The 17,036-nt window shown below is 42.0% G+C and overlaps 1 protein-coding gene across 1 annotated transcript in view; it reads left to right on the forward strand.

Annotated features, from left to right (window-relative positions):
* Nucleotides 1–230: 230 nt before the first annotated feature.
* LOC102373963 (complement factor H-like) overlaps nucleotides 231–17,036 on the forward strand; it is a gene marked incomplete at both ends in the record, with an annotated part of 24,096 nt that continues 7,290 nt past the window's right edge. Inside the window, 6 exons of the mRNA XM_025195789.1 lie at nucleotides 231–456; nucleotides 2,352–2,534; nucleotides 9,469–9,645; nucleotides 10,785–10,967; nucleotides 12,343–12,543; nucleotides 14,952–15,128. Of these exons, the coding sequence (XP_025051574.1) occupies nucleotides 231–456; nucleotides 2,352–2,534; nucleotides 9,469–9,645; nucleotides 10,785–10,967; nucleotides 12,343–12,543; nucleotides 14,952–15,128 (1,147 nt within the window). The remainder of the gene's footprint in view (nucleotides 457–2,351; nucleotides 2,535–9,468; nucleotides 9,646–10,784; nucleotides 10,968–12,342; nucleotides 12,544–14,951; nucleotides 15,129–17,036) is intronic.

The raw sequence follows: 17,036 nt of genomic DNA on the forward strand, positions 1-17,036 counted from the left end.
GGACACTGTTAACTTACAACAAAATAACGCTATCCTATCTACAAAAAATTTATGGCTACAAGTATTCAAATAAAAATATTAAAAAAAATATTTCTCGCATCTCTCTTTTTCTGGACTCCTTGGAAATGCTTGTTGCAACAGTAGATACAAAATTTTCACATGGGTGTGCATTCCAAAGTTGACAGAATTTTGTGAAGAGATTCGTAGTTAATAAATTATATAATGTCTAGAATATTTTAAATCTTGTGTTTGGTTTTCATTCAGATAAATCTGCTCAATGTGCAGTTCCAAGTAGTTCTGAGGCTATCTACCTTACGCCATATAAACCCAGCTCAGCAGAAAAGATTAACTTTGGCACAGTTCTAAAGTATAAGTGCAAAACAGATGTCAAAAACACTAAGGAATCCACTTGTGTGTCTGGCAAATGGTTACCCGAAATTGAATGCAAACCTAAAGGTAAGCTTTTGCATTCATATGCAAATTTGTCATGCAAATGGTTAAAGTGTTGGAGTAAATGAAGTTTACTGGTTTGAAATGCTACTAGTTTAATCATCAAAACCTAAACTGTGTATATGCTAAAGAGTAGAATGTATAGTCTGTTCCTTTAAAATTACAGAGATCATTTATATTAGGGTCATGGTGTTATTGTATGGTCCAGGGAATAGGAAAAAACAAGGTTTATTTGGTAATTTTTTATTGGAACAAGCACTTACTGGACTTAGTTTATCCAGTAAAATATAATACCAAACAAACTTGACTGCACAAATCATTTGGTGTTCAAACAACTGTCTAGCATGAAAATCAGGCTTAACCCAGCACATCCTTTAAAAACCACCATTGCTTAGGAAGAGGAACTCCCTCTGCTTATATTAGTAAAATATTCTGAAAATAATCTAAGTACTCAAAAAACAGCAATTCTGTCCAGCTGGCACAACACATGGAGAAGAGAACACCATAGTTCTCTTAATTCTTCTAAAATGTGAACGTCTTTGTTTTCCTGGGGACAGCAAAAATCTTTTCTCCCTACATCACAAACAATAGATTAAAAAAAAAAGTCTGTGATTTTGTTGTAGACGAGATTAGAATTAATTAATTGATGTTCTGTTTTCAGGTAGTTTTTGTTTCTCCAGAAATTAGAGAAGGGTGGCTGTCTCTCCTATGCTGCTCCTTCCTCCTTCCCAGAAAGCAGGACAGAAGCTATCTGATTTGAACTATATATAGGACACGAGCAAGAGCTGGGGAAAGAAAAGAAGCAGGGACAGAAAATGGTCTGGTTGAATGAAGAAATTGGAGATAAGGGGAATGGAAATAGGAGAGATGAATGGAAGCTGGGGAAATTGATTGCACAAGTAGATGAGAATGGGAAGCTGAAACTAGATGGGGAAGAAGACTTAGTGCATGGTAATGGAGGAAAGAATAGGCCTGAGAGTAAGGCAAGGGAGATACTGAGAGAAGAGATGAGAAGATGGAGGAGTGGAAATTTGTAGCAAGAACTGTTCATCAAGGGTTGCGGTTATGAAATTCTTTATTTGTATTTCATACAATTGGAACTCACTTTGATTGAAATGCTATTCAGTTGTTTGGGGCATACTGTGTGGTCATGATGTAATGAAAAGTTGGCAATGGCTACAGAAGTAAGGGCATAGACACATGACATTTAAAATTATTTAAATGCAGCTTATACCTGAAGCAGACAGACGTACAAGCCTGTTAAGTAGGTTTAAAGCTGTCTTAAATGGCTCAGAAATGCACATGGAAAAGTCAAGTATTATTTGAACTGGTTCACTGAGCTGGTTCAATGTTTTATATGGACGCTGGGTGTTCCATGATCCGGGCTGGATAGGTCATCTAGGCATCACACACTGCTCTGCTCCTCTCTCCACCCCTCCCACCCTCATCGCTGCAACTGGCTGCTTTAGAACCTAGCCAGAGCTTTACCGACCTCTTTTATCCTTACCTTTTCTTGGCACTTTATCAGTGAAACCCCTTGCACTGCTTTCTCAGTAAAAATATCTTTCTAACAACCAGTCATGGCCTCACTCCCTACTTGATCACAGCCCCTCAGTCATAAGCCACCCAACCCCTGCTATCCCCAAAGCATCAGTGCATTGCCCACCAACTTTGTCCACTGCAATGCATGTGTGTGTCCCTTTAGCTCACTCCCATGCCCTAATATAGGAGCCAGTGCACTTCACACAGTTGTGGCCCAGTTCCTAATCTGTGATATTTTTAACAGTTCTCTTGTTATGGGCATTAAGTGTTTTATCTAATATTAACTATCCTCTTTTGTAATGATCTTTCACATGTATCATATTTTATAAGACATCTAACTCATTTTATCTTTTCTGAAGAGATTAAAAAGCAATGCCCACCTCCACCTCAGGTCCCAGGTGCATTGAAGGTAACAGAGATGAGAAACTATGAGAGTGGTGAAGAAATAGCTTTCCAGTGTTTGGAAAATTTTGAAGCTTCTCCTAGCATGGACAAAATCTTATGTGAAGATGGGAAATGGCAGTCACCACCACGCTGTGTTGGTTAGTATGACAGCTTATCTGTACTTCTTTAAAGGGTTTTATTATTTTATTTTTTAACTGCACTCGATCAGAAGAAGTGTGCAAACAGTGGCAGTAACAAGACAATTGTTAAATCATTGTTGTGCCCGTGCATACAGAAGTTAGCAGTTTGTTTTAATATTGGACACAACAAATTGCTCTGCAGTGAAGTAATAAAAAATGAAGTAATAACAACTTGATAGTTATGTGTGAACCAACTTCTGTAGAGTTTGTTAATAATGGGTTATAATTAGCTAGAGCCTGAAAAGTGGGATTAGTTGTGGAAGGCAAAACATCTAATCTGATAAAAGTACATAATAATTACTTCTCCCAGTGAGTGAAATAAGCACCTTAAAAAGATGTTAGGCAGTGAGCATTTAATACTTGGACATATTCAGTCCTAATGCCAGTCACAAGTGCACTCTGTCAGGATTAGTCGTCATGTATTTGTATAGCATTAAGCATAACATGTCTCAATATTTGGAGATACTGTAGTTCAGATTAATAGGCTTTATAATAATTATGGCTAGATTATTTTTGTTTCTTTTCTAATATAATATTTCTTCTCTCTGAGCAATTTCTTTGACTACCTCTCTCTCTCTCTCTCTCTCTCTCTCTCCCCTTTCCTAGATTCTCCGGTTATTTCCCACCTTTTCAGGGAGCTGTTTTTGTTAAGTGGCAAAGCGTTTATAATGCCTCGTACAGTTGCACAATTGTGAATTGCTCTGGAATTCTGCCAATGTTATCCCCTGCATTGGCCCAGATGTTAAGGAGTATCATTCAAATTGGGAAGTGAAAAATAGCTGAATCTGAAGTTAGCCAAAACCTTTTAACCACGTTAGCCTTTTCTTTAGAGTTTTTTCAAAATTTTCTATAAATGCTGCTTAGCTAGAAAAAAAAAACAATGAAATTTCTGCTAGCAAACAGTGAACAAGAAAATCAATTCTGAGCAAGTTATTTAACTCTTCAAAAGATAAACTTAAAAATGATGGAGGTTGTAGGTTTCAGGAGATTTGTATTAGGAAAAAAAATAGTGAGAGAGTTTGTGCTGGTGTATTCATTCTTAGTTCATTATTCCCTGTTTCTGTGGAACTCGTTCTGTCTTCTATTCTCTGCTAGTGAATCCAACTCAAATTCTAACCCTAACCTCATTATTCTTACCATATAGTTCAGTTTTGGAGCAATTATCGTTCTCTGGTTTCTTTACAACATTTAAATGTGAGAATAAAAAATGGATACATCTAACTTCTACATAAAATTATGTTGCTTATATTTTCCATTTCTGTTAACATATTCATATTTATACTACCAGGTCACATATGATCCTAGCACAGCATTATGTGAAAAATTTAGATTTCTTCCTTCCAGAATCCTTTATCTTGATTCTGTACAGATCTGTGAATGGTTTTAAATTTCTCTCTCTCAATTGTCAAACCTAGTGCAACTAAATCAACCTAGTGTAGTGCATCAACTCATTTTAATTGGTAATTAATTGTTACCTGTACCCGCTGGGCTTCGAACATCCGGTTGTGTGTGGCCTTGGTCTGGGCGGCTGGCAGAGGGTGTCCTATGGTCTCCTGTAGGCCTGGAAGCAGCCGTCTATCCCCTGAATGGCTTCCCCCAATCTCTCCTGCCACGACTTTGGATGTTATAACAGTGAGGGGGCCAACCACCTAGGGTTTGGCTGCAGCGAGGAGTCTGCCCAGTGGTAGTCTGTGGGGCTTCACCTCCCCTACACCCTAACCTCACGCCAACATCCAGAGGGTCACCAGCTCTTCTTGGCCGTACCCCCGATGATGTTGTCTTCTTTGGAACGCGGTGGCCTATGTGGCCCTATCATGTTCTAGGATCTGCCTCCCTAGGTAACTAACTCAACCAGAAGTAGGGCTCTGGAAAATTATGCCCGTCTGGCTCAAAATGGTCGCTGCCTGCGACTCTAAATTCAACCCATACTCAAATAAAATATGAAGGCTCAAATAAAAATAAAACACAATGCTATTCTGTCTGTATCGCCTCGTCCTACCTCTCAGCACCTCCAAAAGGGGAAACTAAAAAAAGAAAAAAACCAACACAAATCAATTGTGGAGGGACCTGACCAGTCCTTTCCCCTACCCTTATGTTAGGGTGATGGAATAACCTTTACGCCCTCTGATCCTGCTGGGGTTTGGCCCGTCGTGGTCAGCATAGACTGCGGCCCTTCGCCTCGAGTCATTACAGCTCTCACTCTGCCCTGTGTGACATGTGCCGTTGCTGTCCTTCTCCTCTGTAGGGAGTGCCCAGCTTCCAGTGTCCTGCGGTATCTCCCTATGTACCCGGCTACTCTGTGTGTTATGGGCTGACACCCAGCCTCTGGCCATTCTGTACCTCAGCTTCCCTTGCTGCTCTGTTCTGTCTCCATCTGGAGGGGGAGCCTCCTTTCCCTTCTGCGTTCCTCCAACACTCTCACCTCTGTTGGCAAGGAGAGCCTCCTCCAGCTTTGTCATCCCTCTGCTGATCCTGTCTCTGTCAGCACAGGGAGCCTCTTCTGGCTCCCCCGTCTCTTCATCATGTTGTTTTCCACTGACGTAGAGATCCCCTGCTGGCTCTCTCTCCCTTGGGGTATCCCGGGAGACACCTGGCGTCGGAGATTTCCCTGACTCTGCTCCACCTCCCCCACTGTCTTCCCTGGTGGTCTATTTTATCCCCACTGGCCAGTGATTGCCAATGATGTCACCGGCCGGTTTCAGCTTGATAAAGGTGTGGCTTATGACCCACGCGGATTTCCCTTCTTGCTCCAGCTGCATTGTGGGTCCTACTGCTGTTGGTAAATATTTCCTTTGAGATATTTTTATATCTTTTCCTTTTTTGTCACATGCTCCCTGCCCCAGGGGGCCCCCATTCATTGTTTGGGGTTCTTTCCCCCACTCTCCCCCAGGACAGTACCTAAAAAGGAATACAGAAAATGTCTTCACTGAACTCTGTAGTTCGAAGTATCATTAGAAATGAAAAGTTCTTTAGGCCACATTGGAGCATACTGACATGACTCAAGAGGACTTCACAAATCAGTGAATTTTTAATCCTCTGTTTACCTGGAAAATAGTAAGCTCAGACAAGAGCATCAGAATCTAGGAATGGAGCAATCAGGACTAGTAACTTATCTAAATGGCACTGTATTAGAGTATGCTTGTCACACTGGCTTTGTGTTAAAAGGAAGATCAAAGATTACTTGCAGTATGGGAACATGGACTGAAGGCCCAACTTGTGATGATAATTTGACAATGTAATGTTTCCACCACATAGTGGAGAAGTCAACTATTTTAAACTAGAGGCTAAATTTTAAAATGGTAACTCCTCACTTATTGATGGTCTTTAGAAAAACACTTGCTGAAGACTTAATTTTTTTAATACCATAGATTTGTGTAGACTTATGTCACATCTGGGTTAGTTGAGGGAGATGCTTTAGGAAAATACTGATTGAGTGAAGTCCTTACATTTTTTTAAAGGAGGTTTGGCTTTTAAAACACATTTGCAAAGTAGGATTCCAGGGATATGGATTTCATAACCTCACTTTGCCATGAAATTTGTGTGTGACCTTGGGCAGGGTCCTTAAATCTGTGCTTTTCTATTTCATCCTTAAATGGGAATAAGAGTAATTTCTTGCCTCTACAAGGTTTCATGAATATAAATCAATCACTGCTGGTGGGCTGCTTTGCTGTTATGATGAGGACATCGATGAGAATCCCTGAACACTGAGGAATAGTTATGCTGATAAAACAGACATTCTTTTGCACGAGAGGTCAGAGGCAGAGAAGTGACTGCAAATACAAGCCTTGCTGGAGGGGGAGGCATAGAAACTAAATTTCTTCAACAGCCATCCTCTTGGTTTAAGACTTAGGGCCCTGGCTAATTACATTATCCATAGGTTAGACTTTATTTAGATTAGCTGTCATGGGTATCCATACACCATGCTACAAAATGTTTAATTAAATCAACTTTTAACTTTTAACTGTGACAGGGTTATTTTTACATGGTATGGTGCAGTACAGATGTCACTGAAATTTCCAGATTGTAGGATCAAATGAGGTCACTTGTGAAAACAGTCAATGGTCACAAGCACCAATATGCCAAGGTAGGAGTTTGTGTTTTAGTCAAAAGAAGTAAAACCAGATGTGTTATTGAGGCATGGGAGCAGGTTAAGGATATTTATTTTGTGTATTTTACATAAGGAACATGCACTATTGCATTCAACCCCAAAAACTGAAGCGGGCACAGGAAAGGCAGATCGAAGATTCCCACCAATTCTTCATATCGGTCCACAAAGTGGGACAGGAACCATGTGGGAAATACATATCCATAGACATATTCTGGTCTTATACAACCATATTCTTGTGTGTCACTAAATGACACAGATCACGAGGACTTACTGAAAGTTGAAAATTCTACACGACATCATATATTGGATAGATACTAGAATCTAATAGGCATATTTGATATATATATTATTGATATGTAGCATTGATTGCTTGTCACTCAAATATGACTGAATACCTTTACTCAGCAACAATGAATACAATGCTGTGGGAAAAAATAGAACTCAAAAGTGGTTACATTATTTGCATCATTATTAAAAATATATAAAGGCTAATTGAATGAAATAACTCAATGCAGATAAACTGTGTTATCGATCATCCTATTGCTAATACAAAATTTCCAGAGCTAGGTGTTGTGTACAGTGCTTATGCTTACTTCTATCTGACTATACATAAAATTAAACTTTCCATGTGAATAGGACTAAATTGATTTGTAATGTTTTAACACTGAGGAGTAAAAGCCACTACAGATCTTTACGCTATATTCCTGGGATCTCTGGATCTATTGATCAGCCGGTTTTTGGGTCCTTTTGCACCCTCTTCTTCTTTTTTCTTTTCCTTGAAAAACTGGCTTCCCTGGAATTGATGAAGGAACCGCATAATCTAGAGACCTGCTATCTGATCCTAATAAAGTTAGATCAAACTTTGTCTTGTTAAATAAGAATATGGTTGTATCTCCCAAGCTGTAATCAGATCAGAAAGTTCTCAGAGCTGAAAGGTGATTTAAGCAAGGAGTGGAGACCACATTCAAAGACTGGATTCACTGAATACAGTAGTATATGAGGGTCTCAGGTGCCTGGGAGCCAACACTTGCATTTGTGCCCTTCACCCCGTCACACCACCTACAGATGCTGGCAGCAGCTCTGGCGGTGGGCTGATGTGGAGTGGCAACCACCAAATAGTGACCGCCCGCAGATGCTGCCAGGAGCATTGGCAGTGGCCAGTCTCAGGGGGGCACCTTCACCTGCACCTGCGTGCACCCCCTACAGTGGCTGATCAGAGGTGGGGGGGTGAAACTGGAAACTGGAAATGCTTCCCGTGCTGCTGCCACCACTTCCAGTTTTGTGGCCTGTCGGCGCCTCCCCACAGCCCTGCGCCCGGGGACCATGGCCTGTCCCCAGCCCCACCTCTGCTACGCTACTAGCTGAGTATGTATTCTGCATGGGGTCTCTCCTGAGACTGTCCTGAGATTCATCCAAAATATTCTCCGCTCATAGATCACTATTTCATCAGGCTGAGTCAAGGCACTAGAGAAAGGATCTGGAAGAATGTCATTTATAATGGACTCTGACAAAGTTATTCCCCTGGCTATTGATGGACAATGGGTGGGAATATAATCAAAATAAACTGTTCTGTGGTTGGGCAGTAATCCACTAGATTTAGTCTTGTGGCAAAACTCCAACATTTTACCTGCATGGATATTGTGCAGATACCTGATAAAACTCTACAAATTGTAATATCTACCTGTTCTAATAGGTGGGATGGGTGGAGCCCTCACAGGCCGCATTGAGACAAGTGCAGCTGTGAGGTATGTAGTGCTGCAAGCACATCTGTGCTGCTACATACTGCAAATTCAGCTGTTCTCCATGCTGCAAGGTAGCATTGCGGTGGAGGCTTTTTTGACCCCAGGATATCCAGGGGTCAAAAAAATCCCATGAAAGAAGCAGCAAAGTAGCACACACAGGGATAGTGAGTGCCACTCAAAATGGAAGCCCGGCTGACCAGAGCCATGCTCCAGCTGGTGGCCAGGCTCCGAGCAGCAGGTTCGCTACTGCTGCAGCCCCAGGAGGCCCCCAGGTAGGTATGCTGGGGTCAGCCCTGTTCTGGCCCGAGCCTCCACTACCCCATGCAGGGTAATCTGCTGTTTTCCAGAGGGCACATAGCACAGGCACCCCCGGATTCAACCAGCAGTGGCACAAGGTGTCCTGTTGCTAGTTGTCCCCAGGCAAACAAACATCCATGCTCATGCAGACACAACCAGTGTGTATTGTAGCTGCGACAGTCAGCAGCAGCTCTCCCTAGTAGAAGGCTGGATATTACTCTTATTTTCAATAACCTATATTACAGACTTCTGGATTCTGCTTCTCTGGCTTGTTTATCAAGATACAAATAACACAGATGTGGTGACCAGCAGTGTGAAAAGATCATACTTCCCAATCAACACAACTATCCTGGCAAAACTCCCAGTAGAAAACAACATGCAATTATGGAACAGAGCTTTCCTTAGTTTACATCATGCCATTTATGTGGATAATATAGCAACGATCTATATATTATAAAATAAAAATGTGCTTCCCCTTTTCCTCTGTCACATATAACCATGTACAGGACATATTTCCACTCAGTAGGGTCAGGTTTCACAACCATTTAAAGCAAAGATGTGTTTTATCTGGGGAAGAGCATAAAAAAAGGCCCATATTTCCATTTTTTTCTGTTAGAAGTTTGTCTCCCAACTTTAGTTTTGCAAGTATACTTTGTTCAATGAGACATAATGTATTTTCATAAGCTAAGACACTACTTCAGTAGCCTTTTATTACCGGCATCTTTATCTATGTCTTCCCCTCCAGAAGCAAGATGCGGACCGCCACCTGAAGTTGTTAATGCGGATATTATACCTAATGAGAATGAAATGTATCTGCCAGGAGCCAGAGTACAGTATAAATGTCACAGAGGCTTCCGGAGTGTGGGATCAAAAAAGGTCATTTGTGAAAACAGAGAGTGGTCACAACCACCCACTTGCGAAGGTAGGAGTTAGTATTTTTAGACATGGTGAGGCTGGGGATACATGTTAAGATTTTCCCTTTGAAGTGATCTTCCCTCATGCACAGCTAAGTTCAGCCCCACAAGGAGGGCTGAGGAAAAAAAAGATTGTGAGGGAGGGTATCAAAGACTCCATCAATTCTCCACCAGAACAGAAATGTCCAATGGAATGGAATAGGGAAATGTTGGAAATAGGGTGGGATGTGATTAAATGACACAGGTCATGAGACCTCACTGAAGGGTTAAAAACTGTCATGACATCAAATTCTGGGTAGGCATTGGCATCAAATAGGCCCCTAATAAAATATTCATGTCCAGTTTCAATAGAAGAGAAGACAAGGAGGTTGTGTCAGGTGCCTTCTCTGTAGTCAACCGTGGACGTTCAGGCAAAGTGCAGGGGCTGCTCTCTCTGGAATGGTTGCCACAAGAGAGGAGCAGAAATGTGGGAGAGGAGAGTTTCATCTCTTGCTGAGCTTCTTGTTTTGTCGCTGTTTTCTGTCTCTTCTGCATTTTTTGTGCTTTCTTTCTATTTCCATCATGTTAAAGACAACACTAAGCTCATAATTCTCCCTAATGTGGTGCACCAAATTCCTTTCTCAAACATGCAACATTAACACTTGGCCATGGGGATGGAACATACTGTAGAGAACTGCAGTTCCCTCCGTAACAAGAAGTAGAGGGATAAGGAAAAGAGCCATGGTTATGGATGAGTTGTGTCCACGCCTCCTTCCTTTTTTCTTTTCTTGACAGTCAGTTGTTAGAGATCAGGATGGTAGAATTAGTGCAGCTGCAATGCCTGGGAACCAAAGGATTGCATACTACCACACATTCTCCATCTGAAACATGGCCCTGAATCAGGGCTTAAGAAAGCTAGGGCCATTCATTTTCTTATTTTGTGATGAAATATTATTTTGTCAGTTTAAAGTCAAAGCTACACATACTTTGCCTCAATGATTTAGCGATAAGGATTTGGTTTTGAAATAGGATGATTATTCTCCCCTTTAATTGATTGGAATGATCTATCAAAGTAAATTGGTAGGGATCATCTGTAACACTTCTATTTTCATAGCATTTGCTGGAAATAAATTATGATGTATATCTGGATGTATATACTTCATTTCAGAGGGTTCTGGAACGTGTGGGCCCCCACCTATTACTGAAAATGGAGATATCACTACTTTTCCATTGCCACGCTATGAACCAGATTCAACAGTGACATACAAATGCAAAAATCTCTATATAATGAAGGGATCTCAATATGCTACATGCAACTCAGGGCAATGGACAGAACCTCCAACTTGCATAGGTGGGTACAAAATGTATTTAATAACAATGTTTTGTGATGAGTTCTGTCGTGTGATGATTTTCAGTGGTGGGATCCATGTCAGCTGTCACCGAATCTGAGATTCCTGCAGGTGAAGTTTGCCATTTTGATTTAAAACAGGTTATGAGAGGCACATGTTCTGGCCCTCAAAGTGGGTTCTCAGAGGCATCAGTCCAATCCTCTCCTGCCCTTTGCCAATGTGTAATAATGATAAATAATCAACATTTCCAGTCAGTAACCCTGAAATTACTGCATTTTTCTTTTTATATCACCTCTCATTCCCCCAATAAGGCATGCATCTTGGTTTTGGAAGGGAAAATGTACAGAAAAAAATACATTTTTGCAGTATCCAGGCTGAGAACTTACGGCATGCAGTGGTTTATTCACCCTCAGCTAGCTCACTGGCTACTTTAGGCTGCGGTGTTAACACTTCTCCACTGAGCCAAAAGCTGTTGCCAATTCAGCAGCAACTGTGTGAGGGTGAAAACTGGACTCCAACCCTGGTGTTTACTGGTCCAGAAAGAAGCAGCAACCATTACTGCACAGAGTCTCCATGCTTCCACTCAGGCAAAGAAAATTAACTTCTCCACTGGAGAGACACCCCTATTTTAGAAAGCCAATTTTTAAGGAAATTGTGTGAGTTTTAAGTGAGTACATAAGTAATTCTTTAAATTTTCAAAGGATTTTATTGGTAACTGAGCTAGAAATATCTGCTGTTCTTGTGTCTTCTTTAAGTAGGTGTGCCCAGGGCCAGTGCCTGGATTGCCAATCGCTCCTTATGCTACTGTTATCTTTTAACAATTAGTGCTGCAGAAGATGTGGCTGAAGCAAATTGTACTTCATTGATCCCAATTGTTCAGTTCTGGAAATGCTCTTAGGCTGGATCCAGACATGCAGGCACATGTGGCTTGTGGCTCTGCAAACCTCTTTGAGGCACCACAAACCACACAGGTTGCACATTAAAATGTGCAGGGATTTCCCACTAGGAAAAAGAAACACAAAAAAGGCACAGAGGCACATGGAGACCCTGTGTCAAGGCACCCTGTGCCCCAAACCACTCCCCACCTTCCCCTCCCGAAAGCACATGAGCAAGGACAGATGCTGCAGCACAAAGTAAAGGTAAAAAACTTGTGCTACTATATTATTTGTGCTGCTGGAAACGCATAACCCTACATGTGTGAAGCCTTAAAGGCTTCTCTCAAGATCTTTCCTGGTCTCACAACCTCTCAAGCTATTCCAGGACAAATCTTCCCTGAAAATATTCTATGTAAAAGGGTTTATAATAATGATTGCATAAATGAAATTTCCCATGGTAAATCCATAAGTAAACAATTGAATTGCATGTTCCTGTTTTCAGAGCCCTGTACAGCATCTGAGCAGGATATGGCAGAAAACAATATTAGACTGAGATGGGCTTCAGGAGAGAAACTGTATTCTCCATCTGGAGATGTTATAGAATTTGAATGCATACCTGGGTATGTGAGGGATCCAGCATCTCCTCCTTTTAGAGTACAGTGCCTGGAAGGGAAATTGCCATATCCTAGATGTAAGCTCAGAGGTAAGTAATTTTTAAAGACACTGTTAATTCATAGCAGTCTGTTTAAAACAATTGTATAATGCAGCATGTTGAATGAAAGTGGCAACAAACAGAAGCAAGGTTATCAGAGCACTAGTTAAACCGGGATGATCCAATCTACCCCCTCAGTCTTCTATTAGTAGAAAATGGTAGAAGAGCTTTTTAAATGTCCTGACTTGCTCAAATTTTGTGGCTGGCTCCTCCCCCGGGGTGGTTGCCCCTTTCATTTGGGAGAGCTGTTTTTTTTTTTTTTAAAATAATCCACAAGTACTTGCTGCAGCTCACATCTGCTGAGAAGTGACGTGATGGCTGAAGCTTTCCTGGTCTTCATTCTTTCCTGAGAAACCTTCTGACTCATGAACATTTTGGTTACATCAATTTGTCTCCCACTCCAACATAGCTGCAGAAGCTGACTGAGGCTATTGCTGCTGGGTTTGTGCAGACAGTAACTAATGTCTCCTGCAAAATTTTTCATCATCATGTTGTCCTGTTTGAAAAACTTCACTTTTTGTGGTATCTCCTGATTTAGATCCTGATCCAGATTGCTTTACTTTCTTCTGGCCATCTTGTTTTCTCTGTTCCCTACCATTATTACAGTTATATTGATGAACAGGTCCCTAATAAACGAGACAAGACAGAACTCCAACTCAGCTTAGATTAATTTGCCACAGTAGTGAAGAAAATGTACAATTTTGCTGTGTCTATCTGAGAGTAAAGCACAAGTTCTTATTTACACTTTTGCTGGAGAAGTCAGACACTAGGAGAAATGATGTAAATGCCAACAGCAGGTCTTTCAGGGAGCTCCCTCTGTTCTCCAATATTTCCTTCTGTATTTTGTCTGCATACATGTATATACTGTTACCTATAACAAACATCTCCGAATGCTTCCCATGCTGCTGCCACCACTTCCAGTTTTGCGGCCTGTCAGTGCCTCCCCACAGCCCTGACCCCAGGGACCATGGCTCATCCCCAGCCCCACCTCTGCTACACCACTGGCTGAGTATGTATTCTGCATGGGGACTCTCCTGAGATTCATCCAAAATAATCTCTGCACATAGCACACTATTCCAGCAGGTTGAGTCAAGGTACTAGAGAAAGGATCTGGAAGAATGTCATTTATAATGGACTCTGACAAAGTTATTCCCCTGGCTATTGATGGACAGTTGGGGGGGAATATGATTAAAATCAACTCTGTTCTGTGGCTGGGCTGTAATCCACTAGATTTAGTCTTGTGGCAAAACTCCAACATTTTACCCACATGGATATTGTGCAGATACCTGATAAAACTCTACAAATTGTAATATCTACCTGCTTTAAAAGGTGGGATGGGTGGAGCCCTCACAGGCTGTGTCCAGATAAGCACAGCTGTGCAGTATGTGGTGTCGCAGGCACATCTGTGGTGCTACATAACGCATATTCAGCTGTTCTCCGTGCTGCAAGGGAATAGCGCGGTGGTTTTTTTGACCACAGGATATCCAGGGGTCAATAAGTCCCACGCAAGAAGATGTAGAGTGGCACATACAGAGGTAGTGAATGCAATCAAAACAGAAGCCCTGCTGGCCAGAGCCATCGTCCAGCTGGTGGCTAGGCTCTGAGCGGCAGGTTTGCCACAGCTGCAGCCCCAGGAGGCCCCCAGTTAAGGCTACTAGTCCCAACCTCCCCTACCCCACCCAGGGTCATCTGCTGTGTGCCAGAGGCCACATGGCACAGGCACCCCCGGAGACAACCAGCAGTGGCACAAGGTGTGCTGCTGTTAGTTGTCCCCAGGCAAACAAACATCCATGCTCATGTGGACACAGCCACAGTGTGTATTGTAGCTGCGACAGTCAGCAGCAGCTCTCCCTAGTAGAAGGCTGGCTATTACTCTTATTTTCAATAACCTATATTACAGACTTCTGGATTCTGCTTCTCTGGCTTGTTTATCAAGATACAAATAACACAGATGTGGTGACCAGCACTGTGAAAAGATCATACTTCCCAATCAACACAACTATCCTGGCAAAACTCCCAGTAGAAAACAACATGCAACTATGGAACAGAGCTTTCCTTAGTTTATTTCATGCCATTTATGTGAATAATACAGCAATAGTCTATATATTATAAAATAAAAAGGTGCTTCCCCTTTTCCTCTGTCACATATAACAATGTACAGAACATATTTCCTCTCAGTAGGGTCAGGTTTCACCAACCTTAAAGCAAAGATGTGTTTTATCTGGGGCAAGAGCATCAAAAAAGGCCCATATTTCCATTTTTTTCTGTTACAAGTTTGTCTCCTAGCTTTTGTTTTCAAGTATGCTTTGTTCAATGAGACATAATGTATTTTCATAAACTAAGACACTACTGCAGTAGCTTTTTACTACTGGCATCTTTATCTATGTCTTCCCCTCCAGATGTAAGATGCAGACCTCCACCTGAAGTTGTTAATGCGGATATTATACCTACTGAGAATGAAATGTATCTGCCAGGAACCAGAGTGCAGTATAAATGTCACAGAGGTTTCCGCAGTGTGGGATCAAATCAGGTCATTTGTGAGAACAGAGAGTGGTCACAACCGCCCACTTGCCAAGGTAGGAGTTAGTGTTTTTAGACATGGTGAGGCTGGGGATACATGTTAAGATTTTCCCTTTGAAGTGATCTTCCCTCATGCACAGCTAAGTTCAGCCCCACAAGGAGGGCTGAGGAAAAAAAAGCTTGTGAGGGAGAGTGTCAAAGACTCCATCCATTCTCAGCCAGAACAGAAATGTCCACTGGAATGGAATAGGGAAATGTTGGAAATAGGGTGGGATGTGATTAAATGAGACAGCTGGTGAGCCCTTACTGAAGGGTTAAAAACTGTCATGACATCAAATTCTGGGTAGGCATTGGCATCAAATAGGCCCCTAATAAAATATTCATGTCCAGTTTCAATAAAAAGCCAATAAAAATCAATAAAAAGCACTTGGGGGAAATTTTGACTGGGTTATAGTTAATACTACCTCCCATCGGTGAGTTTGTCTGATTTTAGTAAAAAGCATTATGGTTCTTTATGGTAAAATCAGGATGCTTGTCCTTAGAGTCTTCAAGATTTAGATCATGATTTAGGCCATAGATGCATGAAGAGAGTAAACTGTGAGAGCTGAAACAGGAGGCTTAAACCTGGAACAAATCTTACAGATGCAGTTGCACTCAGTTGACCAGGCTTTGTTTGCTTGCCATGAGCAAGAGCAGACTGAGAGAGAGACCAGCCCACACACTGCTGCCTTCTTGGATAATCGCTGCAACAGGTTTTAGAGGAGTCACTGCAGGAATATTGATATTTGTCAGATTCTACAAATTTTAAAATTCTGCTAGCGCCCAGCAGCACACCAATTGTGCCAGTTCAGAAAATGTGTGCTGAATGCTACTGTCAAGGCCAACATCAAAAGGAGACAGAGGGAAAACAAACCACTGCTCCTGAATATCAAAGATGACCCTGGCAATTGAAAGTCTCTGAGAGTAATAAGGCAGCACAATTTTCTTCAAACCTAGTCTGCCTATCAACATAATCTCTGTGGCTAATAGAAATGGTAGTATCTTGACGGTTTATATCAGGGGCACTTCCCTTGTGTGAAACATTATAAGAAACTATGAAAGATTCAGTCCTAGGGTGATTCCGCCCCTTTTTTCTGGGGCAGTCCCAGATTTTGGATTCCAGTCCCAGGTATGAGGCAGCGATTAAAATGATCATCCAACATGCAAGGCATAGTCCAGCAGGGAAGGGAAGTGTTGCGGTGCTCCAGAAAGTCAGCTGGGCAGGTACAGTGGTGGCTTTGCCTGTCTGTCAAAGTATGCTGCTCCAACTCCAACTCTCCCTGCATCATACTGCTGACTTGGGAGGCACTTGGGGGTGGAGTGGGAGGAAAGGAGGGACACCAATGTCCCACATGTCCTGTATTTTCAACAGGGACAGATGAGCACCCTATTCAGTCTTGATAAAAGTTGTTTGATCATCAGAAATTTCAACAGTCACAATATCAAATGGGTTAACAACACAGGTTACACAACAGGGAACTGGTTGAAGTATGGGTAAATACAAACCTCCTGAAGCTGAGCCAAAACCTTTCTAACTCGGTTAATACAGGTATATGCAAATGGGATGGCAATCCCAGTCTGGTGTTTGCCAACAGCAGTATTACTGAAATTTCTGAATGCAGTCACTATCAACTGGAGTGCCTCAGGGGTCAGTCCTGGGGCGAGTTTAATTCAATGTCTTAATCAACAACCTGGAAGATGCCATAGATCGCACCCTCAGCAAGTTTTCAGATGGCAGCAAGGTGTGGGGAGTAGTGGATATGCTGGAGGTTGGACTAGGATTCAGAGTGACCTAGAGAAATTGGAGGATTGGAACAAAAGAAATCTCATGAAGTTCAAGAAGGACAAGTGCAAAGTCCTGCACTTAGGACAGAATAGTCCCATGCACCAGTGCAGGCTGGGGGCTGACTGGCTGGACAGCAGCT

This window comes from Alligator sinensis, unplaced genomic scaffold, assembly GCF_000455745.1.
Source record: "Alligator sinensis unplaced genomic scaffold, ASM45574v1 scaffold2265_1, whole genome shotgun sequence".
NCBI lineage: Eukaryota > Metazoa > Chordata > Crocodylia > Alligatoridae > Alligator > Alligator sinensis.